A 14,321-nucleotide genomic window follows, 5' to 3' on the forward strand; every position below is an offset into this window, starting at 1 on the left:
ATAGTCTAACCTAGTGATAAATAAATTTTCAAATGGGAAACACTGTTGACAATCTACTGAATGTCCTGTTTGTTGCCAGAGCTTTTGCAGATTGCATAATCATGATTATAGTTGAAGGAGGTTGGAATTTCTGCATAAATAAGTGAGTAAAATGAGTTATTTCAGACTTTCTTTGGTTCAGTTTTGGAAAAATAACAATTTCCTAATTGATACAATTTTTAAATACATGGCTATATTTAAAAATTGTATCAAAATTCAAATTATCTGTGTCTCACTCTGGTATTTGCCAATGATAATCTAATCTCACCACAAAGTATAAACTCTTTGTTCTTTTCACATAAATGCCGTGAATTAAGCATACCTATTGTTCATTTGACCTTTATGCTTTCCATATTTAAAATTATATTAATCGATAAATTAAAGTATTCAATGTTATCTTACAGTTAATTGCATTAGACCAATTAAGATGAGTGCTGATGTCCTATGCACTCATAATTCATACATCAATAAAAATGCAATTGTATAATGTCAAATTGAAGTGAATTTTGTAGCGCAGATTGCATAAGCCACACAACAGCACACCCAACTTAAATGGGCATGCAGTGCCACTGGTACATATGTTCATACCACTGTAATTGTTTTTCTCTGATTCTTATTACTGAAATATTGTAGTATAATTCTTCTTTGATCTCCTGATTGGTTTTCATTTCAGTCCATGTTGTTTTATTTATTTTCCTCAAACATTTGTTTTCGAAGTCTGTCAATCTTTGTTCTTCCTTTTGTTTGACAATCCAAGTGCACCATAAAAAAATTTGGGGAGTACCACTGAGCTATGTACTTTGATTTTAAGTTTTTTTTTTTAACTTAAGTGACATCACAAAGTTTAAAATATGTTTTAATTTATGCATTCAGTATTCTTGATTCAGGATAATGCAAGTAATATAAGCTGTACACTGCTGCAACAATACAAAAATAACCTTGTCCTAACATACTCTAATGTAATGATGGACCATATAGTGCATGCACATTGTACCATACTGTGTTGTATGTACAGTAATATATGTTAGCATATATTTCTGTGTGGGAAACATCTTTGAGAACCAGCAAACTGAAAAATTTCTGAAAAACAATAACATTTTTAGAAAAACAACTATTTAATTAATCATTAGAAAATGTGTTAATTAAAAAATTCAAAATTCGACTCAGCTTAGGGTAAGCTTAAAAAGCATTATATGCATTATGCATAATGCAAGTAAGCATTATGCAGTTAACCAGACAGAAACATTAGAAACAGTTTACAATTTTTACTTTTTATGCAAATAAGCACTATATAATTAAATGTTGGGTTTGTGTTTGTGTGTGCATGCACCAGATGGCTTAATATGAAGGTTGAAATGTTGGGTAATTAGTTTGGTTTATTTTATTTAAATGAAAGCTCTTACTCCAACATGATACATCTGCATATTAATTTTTATAATTTTTTGTATTTTTATTTATTTTTACCTAATCCAGAAACCCTACTCTTAAAGACTAAACTGGAACCTTTTCAAGCTACTTCAGGTCTCCAGTAAGAAGTGCAATGGTCTCTAGCTGGATGATGAATTCATCTCCTATCTAAAGACAATCACGAATATCCATGCCCATGGATGTTCGAGTTTGAATTCCTTTGCCATCTTTTGCATTAAAAGGATCCAATTAAAATTAAAATTGAACTACACATGCAGAGCTGTTGTTAGGGTATATGCTGCCCTAGGTGAGGACTATTTTGCAGTCCCTAAATTCAAGAAAATATGTAAAATAAAAAAAAAGGTGTTTTTAATGGATAAGGTACAATTTTGCTGTTTTTTTCTACCCTCCAAACTTGCAATTTTTAGGCATTGCCTTAGTTGCTTAGTGGGTTACAATGGCTCTATGTTGACATATTCTTGTACAACATATAATTTCAAAACATTTTGACTCACCTGCAAATAGCTCAGCGAATAAATTGGTACCAACTTTTATTTGTTTAACAATGATATATATATATATATATTTTTATTAAGTACTAGATAATTTAACATTTTCCATAATCTAACATTTGTTATTTATGTGTGTATATAGGATGCTCAACATGGAAGCAGTCAGAAAACTGATAAACATATTCCTCATGCACAAGCAGCTGAGACCGATCAGTCACTATCTGTGGAAAGGATCAGTCCCAATACATGCAAGACTACCTTAGTAAATGGCAAAAATAATCATATATCTGAACAATCAAATGAACTTAACAAAAATAAACAGCATAATGGTGGTGTTGAGTCTGATAAACAAAGGAGTGCAATCAGTCATGAAAAGAAAATAGTACATCCTCAAGAAGAGAAAAGAAGGAATTCAATACAGACTGAGAGTACAACTCATAGACATTCAGTGAATGGTTTACTCATGAATACATCACAGCCAAATGAGGGAATATATGCTCGTTTGCTAGAGACTGAAAAGTGTCTTTTGGAAAACAGTGGGCACTTGTTAACAAGAGAAAATGGTTCAAATCATAAAATGCCAGAGAGACTCATAAACACTGTACCAAAACAATTTCCATTTTGTAATGCTGGTGGTGATAATTCTTTTAATAAACTTTATCCAGATGCTCATTTTGCTGCTTCAGGGTTAGTCAGTGGAAATACTGAAGTAGTTACAAAGGTTGTCAGTAAACTTGATCTTGAAGCTGAAAGGAGATGGAAAAAGACAAAGAATATCAATTCATCAAATATTAGTGATCTAAGTGATAGTGAAGATGATGATGAAAACAGAATTGCTCATTTTTTAATTATTACCAAGGGACCACCCCTAAAACTGGATCTCACTCCAAAGGTACTTGCAATTTTTGTCATTTTTGCTATGCTATTTCATTTCATATAGAGTAGATTGCTGCACTGGTCATATTTTGTCTATATTATAATGTTGTCTGTTACAGAGAATTTAAGTATTATTTTTATTTTGAAATTAAAACACCCTGACTTATATATGTTCCTCAAGCTTACATAGATTTTGATTGTGAGGCAAACTGAGAATCGCCTACTTAATTCTTATGAGAAAAGATATTATTATTATTATTATTCCTGATACCTCCAAGGAGTCCGAAGACTCATCGCGGGAGGACATCTTCAACTGTCTCTACACCTTACCTCTACTATGAATCAACGCCATCTACCGCCCACCTCCAACACCACCACAACTAGTAATTTTTGTCTGTAAATTGCGTATGTTCTGAAGGGCCGATTTGTATGTATGCGGGATGAAAAACCCGAGTTTCCGGGAGAAAACCCTGCTACCTCCGTATGAGATCGGCAAACTCACCATCGATATGATTTCTCAATTCTTATGAGAACAGATATTAACAAGTACATTTCATGTTTCATAGTATTCATTGTCCCACAGTGAATACTATTCTTTATGGTATGATCTTGAATCACACAATAAATGAAATATTGGATATACACATGAGAGAGAGAGAGAGAGAATCATATTAATGAGTTTTTGGAGTACAATACACTGCTTGGAAAGAAGTCAACAGACACAATAGTGAAGAACAAACAGCCATGGCGCCCACCTTAATTAGATATCAGACTTCCTTTCACTGCAATGACTGCAGTAGTCCTACAGCCAATACGATAACCATCAATGGGAATTTTTGACCATTCTTCCTATAAGCATCTAATGAGGTCCTGGACTGTTCTGGGGCAGATGTCCCTTGACCTCACCTGACACTTCAGTTAATCTCACAGATAGGGTTAAGATCAGGGCTCTGTGGAGGCCAGTCAAGTGTGGTGACATCCCTGTCCACAAACCATGCAGTCACAACAGCAGCAGCCTGCTGGGCCGAGTGGTTAGTGTACCCGCTCTCCAACCAACAGGTTGCAAGTAGGCATTGATGTTTTGGTGATTGTCTTACTTTGTATACTGCTATAACCATTGATGTGGTACAGTATTACCTTTGCTCCTTGCATCATTAAAAGCAATAAATCATCATCACCATGGCAGCAGCCTTATGATATGGTGCATTGTCTTGCTGAAAGAGAATTGTCAGTTTCATAGAAACGCCACAAAGTAGGAAACATTGCATTGTCCAAAATGTTCAGATACCTCTCAGAGTTCAGTGTTCATGGCACTACAAACAGAGGTGCAAGGCCAAAACAGGACCATACCATCACACTGCCACCTCTGAATTTCATAGTTGAGGTTACATGCTTTGGTAAGAGATGTTGACTAGGCATTCACCACACCCACACTATCCATCTGCTTGATAGAGGGTGTAGTGTGATTCATCATTTCATAAATGCAACTTTCCAAGCTTCCACATTCCACTGTGCATTCTTTTTGCACCTCTGAAGACGCCCCTGCATGTTGGTTTTGGTAATGTGTTTGAATTGAACTCAGTTCTGAATGTTTTGTGCAGATTGGTGTTTCAGTCAATGCCTGGAACTCTGCATTCAACATGTCAGTCGACGAATGGCGATTTTTACATATCATCCTTCATAGTACCCTATGGACACGTTCAGTGAGCGTGGTGGGTAGCACTTGCAGTTAACTCCCTGCACTTCCATTTCATATTGGTATTACTGATTGTTTATTTGGAATGGCCCAATTTGTCAACAATCTGCTGAATAGGTAGGCCTGCAACATGGCATCCTATTGCAATGCCCCTCTTTCAAACTCCATCTCCCTTCTCACAGCCATTTCACCCAGACACAACTGCACTGACTGACTGACTTGGGAGCATCATATTCCTCCAATTTATACTGGCTACATATATGTGACTCATTACATGGCACAATGTACCTTGTCCATGGGGCATGTCCTTTAATTTCTTATCAGTCAGTGTAGTAGTCAATATAATCCCATTGGAGAGAATAATAATAATAATCATTATTATTATTATTATATGACACCTCCAAGGAGTCCTTGAACTCACTGTGGGAAGGCACACTATTCCACTACACAATAACTCATCATCATCTCCTCTAATATAATGTTAACACTTGAAAAAAAGAACTGCAACTGTATGAAACATTAGAAAGTGAATGGGGGAAGAAGAGGAGTTCATGGCTAGGAAGATTATCAACATTGACCCCATCTTAATGTCTTCAGTTACAAAAGTATGATGTAGTGACGTGACAGGTTCAACTTTCTTTAAAAGTTTATTGAGTGATGACCGAATTGTGGCCTTCAACATTTCTTTATAAATTCCCTGTGACAGGCAAGGACAGTTTCCTAAATTAATCACTTAACCTTTGCACTTCAAAATATTAGGATCCATACTTTCAAATTTTGTCAGTTCCATGTTGATGTTGCAGAATCTTCACATTTCTTTGGTTGTGAAGCATTTTTGCTCCATTGGTTTTTGTGATCATCATCTTGTTCTTCATTTACCATCTACTTTGCCTCCAACTCATAGTTTCGTATGGGTATTGATAAGTCTTGTGACATTGCTAGATATTATTAACTTCAGTTCCTGGCAAGTCAATCTTGTCTTGCACTTCAATGAAGCATAAAACATTCTTCAAAATCTTTTAATCCATGCACAAATTTTGGGCTAAGCTTTTCCATACCCACTCCTCTCATTCATATCTTCTTTAGAACCCTCTGCTTAAGCTGCAGTAATATTCCAGATGGCTTGATAAATATTGTATATTTTTCAGAATTTCCATGCACCTCTTCAGTGGCAGCTATTGCTTTGTTGCATGTAGCTAGTAAGCTTGAAGAGACAGAGAATACTTTGACCCATAGTTTGTAAATGTAAATTGGTGTTGAGTACAAGGAACACAATTCTTATGACAAGGTTAAAATGACTTAAGAGTACTTGGTGGACACACACACATCTAGGTACCAGTATAGTCTTGAATGGTATGCTCTTTTACGAGCAATATTTCTTCACCTCTGATAGAAAACGGTTGCAAAAGTAAACACTGTGAATATGACCAAGACTTTAAGGTTGAATAAATAAACAACAGGAATAATTTGTTTGAATTTACAGTACCCAGTAGCATTACTGATAAGCAAAAGGATCAGTTAGTTTGGCAGCCTGGCATTTTTTTTTAAATTCTTTCAAAGATATGTATAGTATTTTTGCTCATAAGAGGCTAGTTTCATCTGCATTAAAAACTTGCTCTGACAATTGATTTTCTTAATTATTTTTTCTAGTATATCAGGATATATCTTGTAGCGTAAGTAGTAATACTAGTAATTTCTATACTCATTGCAACATTATGGAAATTGGCTGATACCTTAAACTTATTTGAACCATAACAAAATTACTTGGTATCCACTCTTTTCACCTTTCAAGTCTGCTGGATGTCAGACAGCTTAATGGCATTCACTGAAGAATTTGATTTTCTTCTCAGATAATGAGCAAATTTTCCATTTTATAAAGTAAACCACACTTTTATTTCACAATCCCTATTTATTTTAGCACTGGAACTGTTTTATGCTCTTTTTTATGTTTACTATCTTTCCCACTTGTGTTAATGGTCAAAAAAACACTTACATCATTACCTGATCATCTTCTGTAAAGGTTAGGGATTACTCTCCTTCATAATGATTAATTAGGGAGGAAGATTGTTGGGAAACAGGTCAAGTAAAGATGTCATAATAATTGGTGTTACTGTTTGCATGTTAGTAAAATTTTGTTTATTTTTGATTTTAGTTGACTGTAGTGTTTGTGGAGCTCTGTTGATTGTTCATTATGTTGTTGTTGGTGGTTTTCATGTAATTTGTATCTTGCACTGAATGAAAACTAAATGGCAATATGAAGGACATTATACTATGGGTGAACAATCCATGGTATAATCACAACAATGATGAACCATCATTGTGATTACATTACATTGCATTACATTGTATATATTGCATTTGGAAATATGTGTGTGTGTGGAAGAGGGGGGGGGATGTTTTGTGGAGAGACTGGACTAGGAAAAAGAGAAGATATGGATCTGCAGAGAGTTCAATTGCTGGAATGCAAGATTTGAAGACCAAGTTGACCAGGAAGAGAAATGAGATGAGGTATGTTATTATTATATGGTTGTCTCCATGGAGTCAAAAGACTCATCATGACAGACCTATGCTAACCATTATTCATACAACATGTCATCCCTCTCCATGAATTTATTCACTGTTGGAGCACTCATTCATCACTCTAAATCCAAAGAACCTAGTCTGCATGCACACGCACACACACACTTACAGGGTAATCCCTTGTTCTCCCTCTGCTTGTCATGTACTGAAAAATTTATTTTGTGTCAATCTTATAGAATCCCTTTAGTAACTTATAAGTTTTTTATTATTTTCTCTCTCCTCAGCTTGTTAACTAGCCTCTGCAACCCACATACCCTAAGTCTTCATAGGGTGTATTCCACAAACCTGTCACCAGCTTAGTCACTCATCTCTGCCTGCTTTCTACTACCTCCTGATCTCCAAGAAACAGAGGTGACCAAATTTGTATACAGTAGTCAAGATGTGTCAAATCATAACCTCCCTGTCGTTACTTGTCAATGTGTCCTTCAACATCCAAGTAATCATTTGAGCTCTTTTTTCAATATGTCCTGTGAACTTCAAATTTCTATTCACCATCACAGATTCCTAGTTTTGTCAAATTTCTGTAATCCAGTACCATTAATATGATACAAAGTATGTAATCTTTTCATCTAGTGCACTACTTTCTTTGCAACATTAAATTGACAGCCACTGTCCTTTGCTCACTGTCAATTTATTAAACCGTCCTACAGGATATCTATATCACCATTTATCCTTCCCAGGTTTGCATTGTCAACAAACAATGAATATCTCCTCCCACCTTAAATTTTCTGCTATATCATTAATATACACCTTAAATAGTGGTAGTACAGAGCCCTGGGGTACTCCACTAGTCGCTCTCATTTGTTCTGATTATACTCCACCATACACCATCCTCTGATGTCTGTCTATCAGGCATCCAGCTCTCATCCATGTCACCAGCCTCAATATCCATTCCCATTTGCTTCATCTCATCTAACAGTTTTTCCGCACAGTATCCTGTCAAATGTCTTTGCAAAGTCTAGCATTATCGTGGCACAGCCATTTCCTTTATCCGATTACACTGTCACTCTGCTATAAAATATGAGGAACATCCAGAAAGTAAGTTCCAATGGACTGTCAGCGAAACAAAAATATACTTACAAAAAAATCTTTATTGGAAATTAAAGTAGACATCTTTCACTACTTTTCTACATAATTGCAGCCATTATTCAAGCACTTATCATAATGGGGTGCCAAGAGTTGTATACCTTTGTCATAGAAGGTTGCCACCTGTGACACAAACCACGTATTGACTGCTTCTTTGACCTTGTCGTCTTGAAACTGCCAGCCACCAAGGAAAGATTTCAGATGTTTGAACAGGTGAAAGTCGCTTGGCACAAGGTCAGGACTATATGGGGGATGATGGAATTGTTCCCAGCCGAAGGTGGCAAGAAGTTGTTGTGTTATGCCAGCCGTGTGTGGGCGGGCATTATCATGAATCAAAATAATGCCCCTGGTAAGCATGCCACGTCATTTATTCTGGATTGCATGATGCAGTTTCTTAATGGTTTGGCAGTACATACTTGCATTGATTGCAGAGCCTTGACCCAAAAAAGTCTACCAGCAAAATTCCTTGTCTGTCCCAAAACAGAGTGCACATGATTTTCCAAGTGGAAACCGTTGTTTTCAATTTCATCTTGATTGGTGATGAGGTGTGCCTCCACTCCATGAAATGTTGTTTGAATTCAGGGATTCGATTCTACATGCGGAAAAGATTGTGAAAATGTTGTAGAGAATGTAGTTCTCTACAACATTTCACAATCTGGCCTTACATCTTTAATATCAGTTACTGCATTTTCCTGCTTTTGACATGACTTGCATTTCTTGCACTTGTTTTCTGACACGCACGCTCTCCATTCTCATTTTTGTACCACAAACCATAACTATTCACTCTAGGCAATGAATAAACACACACTACATCACACTAAATTCCTCATATTGATGTCATTGAATACTGAAGTCTTGGTACCATTTTTCTCATATACATTGGTGCTGTGAATGTTGAATGCTTTTGAAGCAATATTGTAATAATAATCACAATTAAATAAGTACACTTAAAAATCACATTGTCAAAAGTAAAGAAAATACCACCAATAATGATTAGCTATTAGCCAATCTCATATGAAGGTAGCAGATTTTTCCTTCCTGGAAACTCGGGTTTTTCATCCAGCGCACAGACAAATCGGCCTTTAGAACATGTGCAATTTACAGACAAAAAAAAAAAAAAAAAAAATACTGCCATTGGTGATGATGGGTGGTAGAGGGCATTGCTGGTAGTAGTGTCATAGTAGGAGAATTAAGTAGTTGTGGAGAGGGTGAGATGTATTTAGCAAGGTAATAAATAGTTATCTGAACAAGTGCGCAATGTAGTCACTTGTACAGATTAGGCATTTGGTGAAAGAATATAATTAAAAAGTAGATAAAAAAATAGGTGTCAAATGACTTGAGAATGGCAATGCATGGAGATTCCATTATTAAAAGTCTGGTGAATGCGAGGTTCACAAAGTCTGTTTTAATGGAGAGAGGATGAACAGGGTGACTGATGCTTTGGATATGAGAACTAAACAAGCAGAGAGCTATAGATTGTTCTGGGAACAAATGATTTGGTTGAACAGAAGGAGACTGTGAGGAGGTTATTGATGAGAGTGAAAGATAACAGCATATAAGAAAGGATGTCAGTGATCATCTGACATCCTTTAATTATTAATTTCAATTTTTACTATATGGTAATACAGACTGGAATGAAGAGATAGCATCTGGGAATAAGGAAAATGAATTTCTTGAGGGACGACTATCTTAGGCAGTATGTAATGGAGGGGACAAGAAGATCAAGCATCTTAGATTTGATCATATCATCAGAGGATGTGATTGTGAATGATGTGTCTCATCTCCCTTCACTTGGTGAGTGATCATAAGGTGGTCACCTAGGTGGTGGCCAATCATATGAAACTTCTGTGAGGAAAAGATATGTGGAATTACAAGGCGTATGAAAAGCTTAGGAGACAGTTTGTAGTTTGTAGCATGGAATTAGGAGTTAAGCAGAAAGGAGATAATAGAGAAAATAGGACATAGTATAGCATGGAATTAAGAGTTAAGCAGAAAGGAGATAATAGGACTTGACATATCACCATGTGTTTTAAGGCAATGTTCTAGAGTTAATGGGCATCTTGGCATAACCGTTTAACAAGAGTTCTTGCAACAGAGCAAGTTAAACTGATATGATGAGGCTATAAATTATAAGCCAAATCTGTGTCTGGATCTGTGGTAACAGTATTGGAGAGTCTAATGAGAACTAGGATTCAGGATGTTCTAGAGTTAATGGGCATCTTGGCATAACTGTTTAACAAGAGTTCTTGCAACAGAGCAAGTTAAACTGATAAGACGAGGCTATAAATTATAAGCCAAATCTGTGTCTGGATCTGTGGTAACAGTGTTGGAGAGTCTAATGAGAACTAGGATTCAGAATTGGGTTGATAATAGCGGTGCTCTCTGTGAAGGACCGCATGGGATTGTTAAAGGGAGGTCATGTTTTGCTAATTTACTTATGTACTACAATACATTGGACAAATTTACTTATCTACTGAATGCATTGGACCAAGGAGATGCATACTTAGATTTTGCAAAGGTCTTTGAATAGATTGTCCCACAACAAATTGGTAACTAAATTGTAACAGATGAGGTTAGATACTAGATTCATGAGCTGGATAGGTAATTGGTTGTCAGAGAGGTATCAGCAAGTTGTACATGGTTATGGTATCCTGAAAGAGGAATTTCACTTTATTGCAGATAACCGATACTAATTATTTTTGTTAGATGACAATGCGAATGAAATAGAATAAAATAATTTTTTTTTTTGGTATTAACTGAAAGAACTAAAACACCTCAGGTTGGTTAAATTTCTTAACAGGAAAGAAAATAAATATCTATCATTATTAATTATATGAAGAACCAAAGGCTTCAATTCGGCAACCTAAACTTATTTAAGTTAAGGGATATTACATCCCATATTGTTTCACAGCCGAATAAGAAACTCAAAGAGTTTCATGCCGAATATAGTAAATATATATAAAGTTCGGTGAGTTCAAGCGTAAGCAAATACCTGGATAGTGTTACAACTGACCCTTTAGGGAGTGCAACACTGAGGCAACTCATGGTAAGGGTGGAGCAAGTTCTGATCACTATTCTTGATATTTCCCCATAATGTGAAATCCAGCTCCTAGGAGCTGTGTTACTGTTCTACATTATGAGTGAGAGAAGGTCACTACCCAGACTGGTTTCAACCTTTATTGAGGTCTCATCAGTGAGCAGGTAGACCTAGAAATACCAAGTTTGTAGCAAACAGAACTTACATATACCCTACTATGAGAATTGCCAAGAAGGTGTCCTAATAAATTATTAATTATATGAAGAGCCAAAGGCTTGAATTCGGCGACCTAAACTTATTTAAGTTAAGGGATATTACATCCCATATTGTTTCATAGCCGAATATAGTAAATATATATAAAGTTTGGCGAGTCCAAGCGTAAGCAAATTAGGTCATATGGAAACAATATGGGATGTAATATCCCTTAATTTAAATAAGTTTAGGTCGCCGAATTGAAGCCTTTGGCTCTTCATATAATTAATAATTTATTAGGACACCTTCTTGGCAATTCTCATGGTAGGGTATATGTAAGTTCTTTGCTACAAACTTGGTATTTCTAGGTCTACCTACTCACTGATGAGACTTCAATAAAGGTTGAAACCGGTCTGGGTAGTGACCTTGTCTCACTCATAATGTAGAACAGTAATACAGCTCCTAGGAGCTGGGTTTCACATTATGGGGAAATATCAAGAATAGTGATCAGAGCTTGCTCCACCCTTACCATGAGTTGCCTCAGTGTTGCACTCCCTAAAGGGTCAGTTGTAACACTATCCAGGTATTTGCTTATGCTTGGACTCGCCGAACTTTATATATATATATTTACTATATTTGGCATGAAACTCTTTGAGTTTCTTATTCGGCTATGAAACAATATGAGATGTAATATCCATTAACTCAAATATCTATCATTATTTTATAACAAGTAGATAAATGCTGCTTGAACATTGAAACTTGAAAAGTTTTCTGAGTGACAGAGCTTACAAATTTACATGTGTTGCCTTGTTATTGCACTACTTAAAAGAAAAGGACTTCACTCAAAAGTCAGTATACCTGTTTTTGTTATTAGTGATTATGGATTTCCACTGGCCTAAACAGCTACTTTTAATTATTGGCTCTCACTGAAGACTAGACAGGAACCCAGAATAATTTATAGTAGTTTACATTTGTACATTATGCATTTTTTATAGTGTTATTCACTGTGTTAATATACATTTCTGCCTGACAAAGAGTTCAGAACAACTGTCAGGCCAGCAAAATCAGAAGCAAAGCAACTCATAGCAAAAGTTTGACTTTGTTTAGCACTCAGTCATTTTTGAACCTTTTGGTAAACTTTCAAACCATAAACATTTTTTTATACTCAGTATGAAATAATATTTTTGTTTTAAATACTGAGTTTCGAAAATTCTGAAAAGGTATTCCATTTATTACACTTTGGTGTTAGAAGCTTGAAAAATGATGTACCATATAATTCTTATGAACATACATATTATTCTATGTTTTTATATAAGACATATAACAACAATTTTAATATTTAAATTTTTCTTTTAATATTTAGAAGCTAGAATTCTTGAGGTTATTTGGTTTGACTACTCATGCCAAGAAACAAGGTGAGATGCTTATGCTTCAATCATTATTTATTATAGCTTCATTGCAGTGAAATATGAAATCACTAACTCAAATAAATGCACACATGCAGTTAGGCCAGTAAATTGGAATTTTTTATAAGATTGATTTCTTTCTTATGTCAAAAATGAGATTAAAATTCAGAAATTTAAAAATTTAGATTGATCGAACTCATGCATTTTTATTTAATTAAAATACATTTGCTTATACTGTCTTATAAATAAATTCATTTTAAATAATATTTATTTTCAAATAATTACACTTTGCTGTGTGATATTACTTGTAAACTTTACAATGATATTTTTCACTATATGACTAAATTGTTTTAATCTAATCTTCAGTAATAATTTTTGATTCTTCACTAGACCACAATTATTTTATTAAAATTATTAAATTTGCTGATTGCAAATTTCTCATGTTGAGTTAAGTGTTATCTATGACTAATCATGATTAAACATCTCTCTCTTTAGATCTGCTGTTGGAAAAATATATGAAAAGAAGACATATACTCAGGGAACAGAGTGTTACTCCACCTTTAGAACTAAACGGAAAAACAGAACCCAGTCATACATGTAATATTAACGCTAATTTAGATCCATTATCAGAAAAGCTCCGTTTAGAATCAAGTCCAGCAAAAGTTCAGTATGTCCAAAAACTAGAGTTATATCCTGTTTCACATATTAAAAAAGAAGGTAAGCTATCTATGCTTACTATTTATACTTAAAACCTCTTATGTTACATAATGTCACTTTCTGCATCACAGAGTTATGCAGAAAATACAGAGTTATGTTAATGATAGGGCAGTTAATCTTGTATGCATTGTCTGTAAATTGCATGTGTTCTTTTGGTCAGTTTGCCTGTTTTGTGGGATTTATAATTCATGATTAAGATTTATGAAAAACTCAATTTCCTGGAAGGTGAAACCCTATATGTGACTAGCTAATTCACTTGCTTGTTAAGTCCTGATAAAGATTCTTTGCATCCCAGATGAGATTCAAACTAGGTCCTTCTAACCAAAGAGTATCATAGATACCAACTGACCTATAGATGTTTTCTTTTATGCAATTATATTTTTTAGAAAAATATTTTAAATAATCACATTTTTTAATATTAATCATGCATGATCAATAAAAATTCTTCTTCTTCTTCTTCCTAACAGGGAATATAGGCCATGTGGCCTGTTCCGGTCTCATGCCATCTCTTTCTTGGTCTTCCGATTCTTCTTTTTCCACTTATTTTGTATCTGTATATAATATTTTTGGTAGTCTGCTGTTGTCCATTCAATTTAAATGTTCTAGCCATTTTTGTTTATACTGTCTTATGTAGTAATTAATTGGTTTGATTTTTAGGGATTGTAAGATTTCTTCATTTGTTTTGTGGTCCCACTTGGTATATCCAGCTGTTTTTCTGAGGAACTTCATTTCTGCTGTTTGAATTCGTTTTTCATCTTTCCTTTTCATGGTCC

The 14,321-nt window shown here is 34.9% G+C and overlaps 1 protein-coding gene across 4 annotated transcripts in view; it reads left to right on the top strand.

The window, feature by feature from the left end:
• Nucleotides 1–14,321, top strand: part of LOC150103289 (uncharacterized) — a 431,466-nt gene that overhangs the window by 360,779 nt on the left and 56,366 nt on the right. For all 4 annotated transcript variants that reach the window (XM_090397778.1, XM_090397774.1, XM_090397776.1 and 1 more), the window contains exons 9-11: nt 2,101–2,850; nt 12,789–12,840; nt 13,327–13,548. In XM_090397778.1, the coding sequence (XP_090253904.1) occupies nt 2,101–2,850; nt 12,789–12,840; nt 13,327–13,548 (1,024 nt within the window). The remainder of the gene's footprint in view (nt 1–2,100; nt 2,851–12,788; nt 12,841–13,326; nt 13,549–14,321) is intronic.

This window comes from Typopeltis vanoorti, chromosome 9 (genome assembly GCF_054136105.1).
Source record: "Typopeltis vanoorti isolate ZY-2024b chromosome 9, IOZ_Tvanoo_1.0, whole genome shotgun sequence".
NCBI lineage: Eukaryota > Metazoa > Arthropoda > Arachnida > Uropygi > Thelyphonidae > Typopeltis > Typopeltis vanoorti.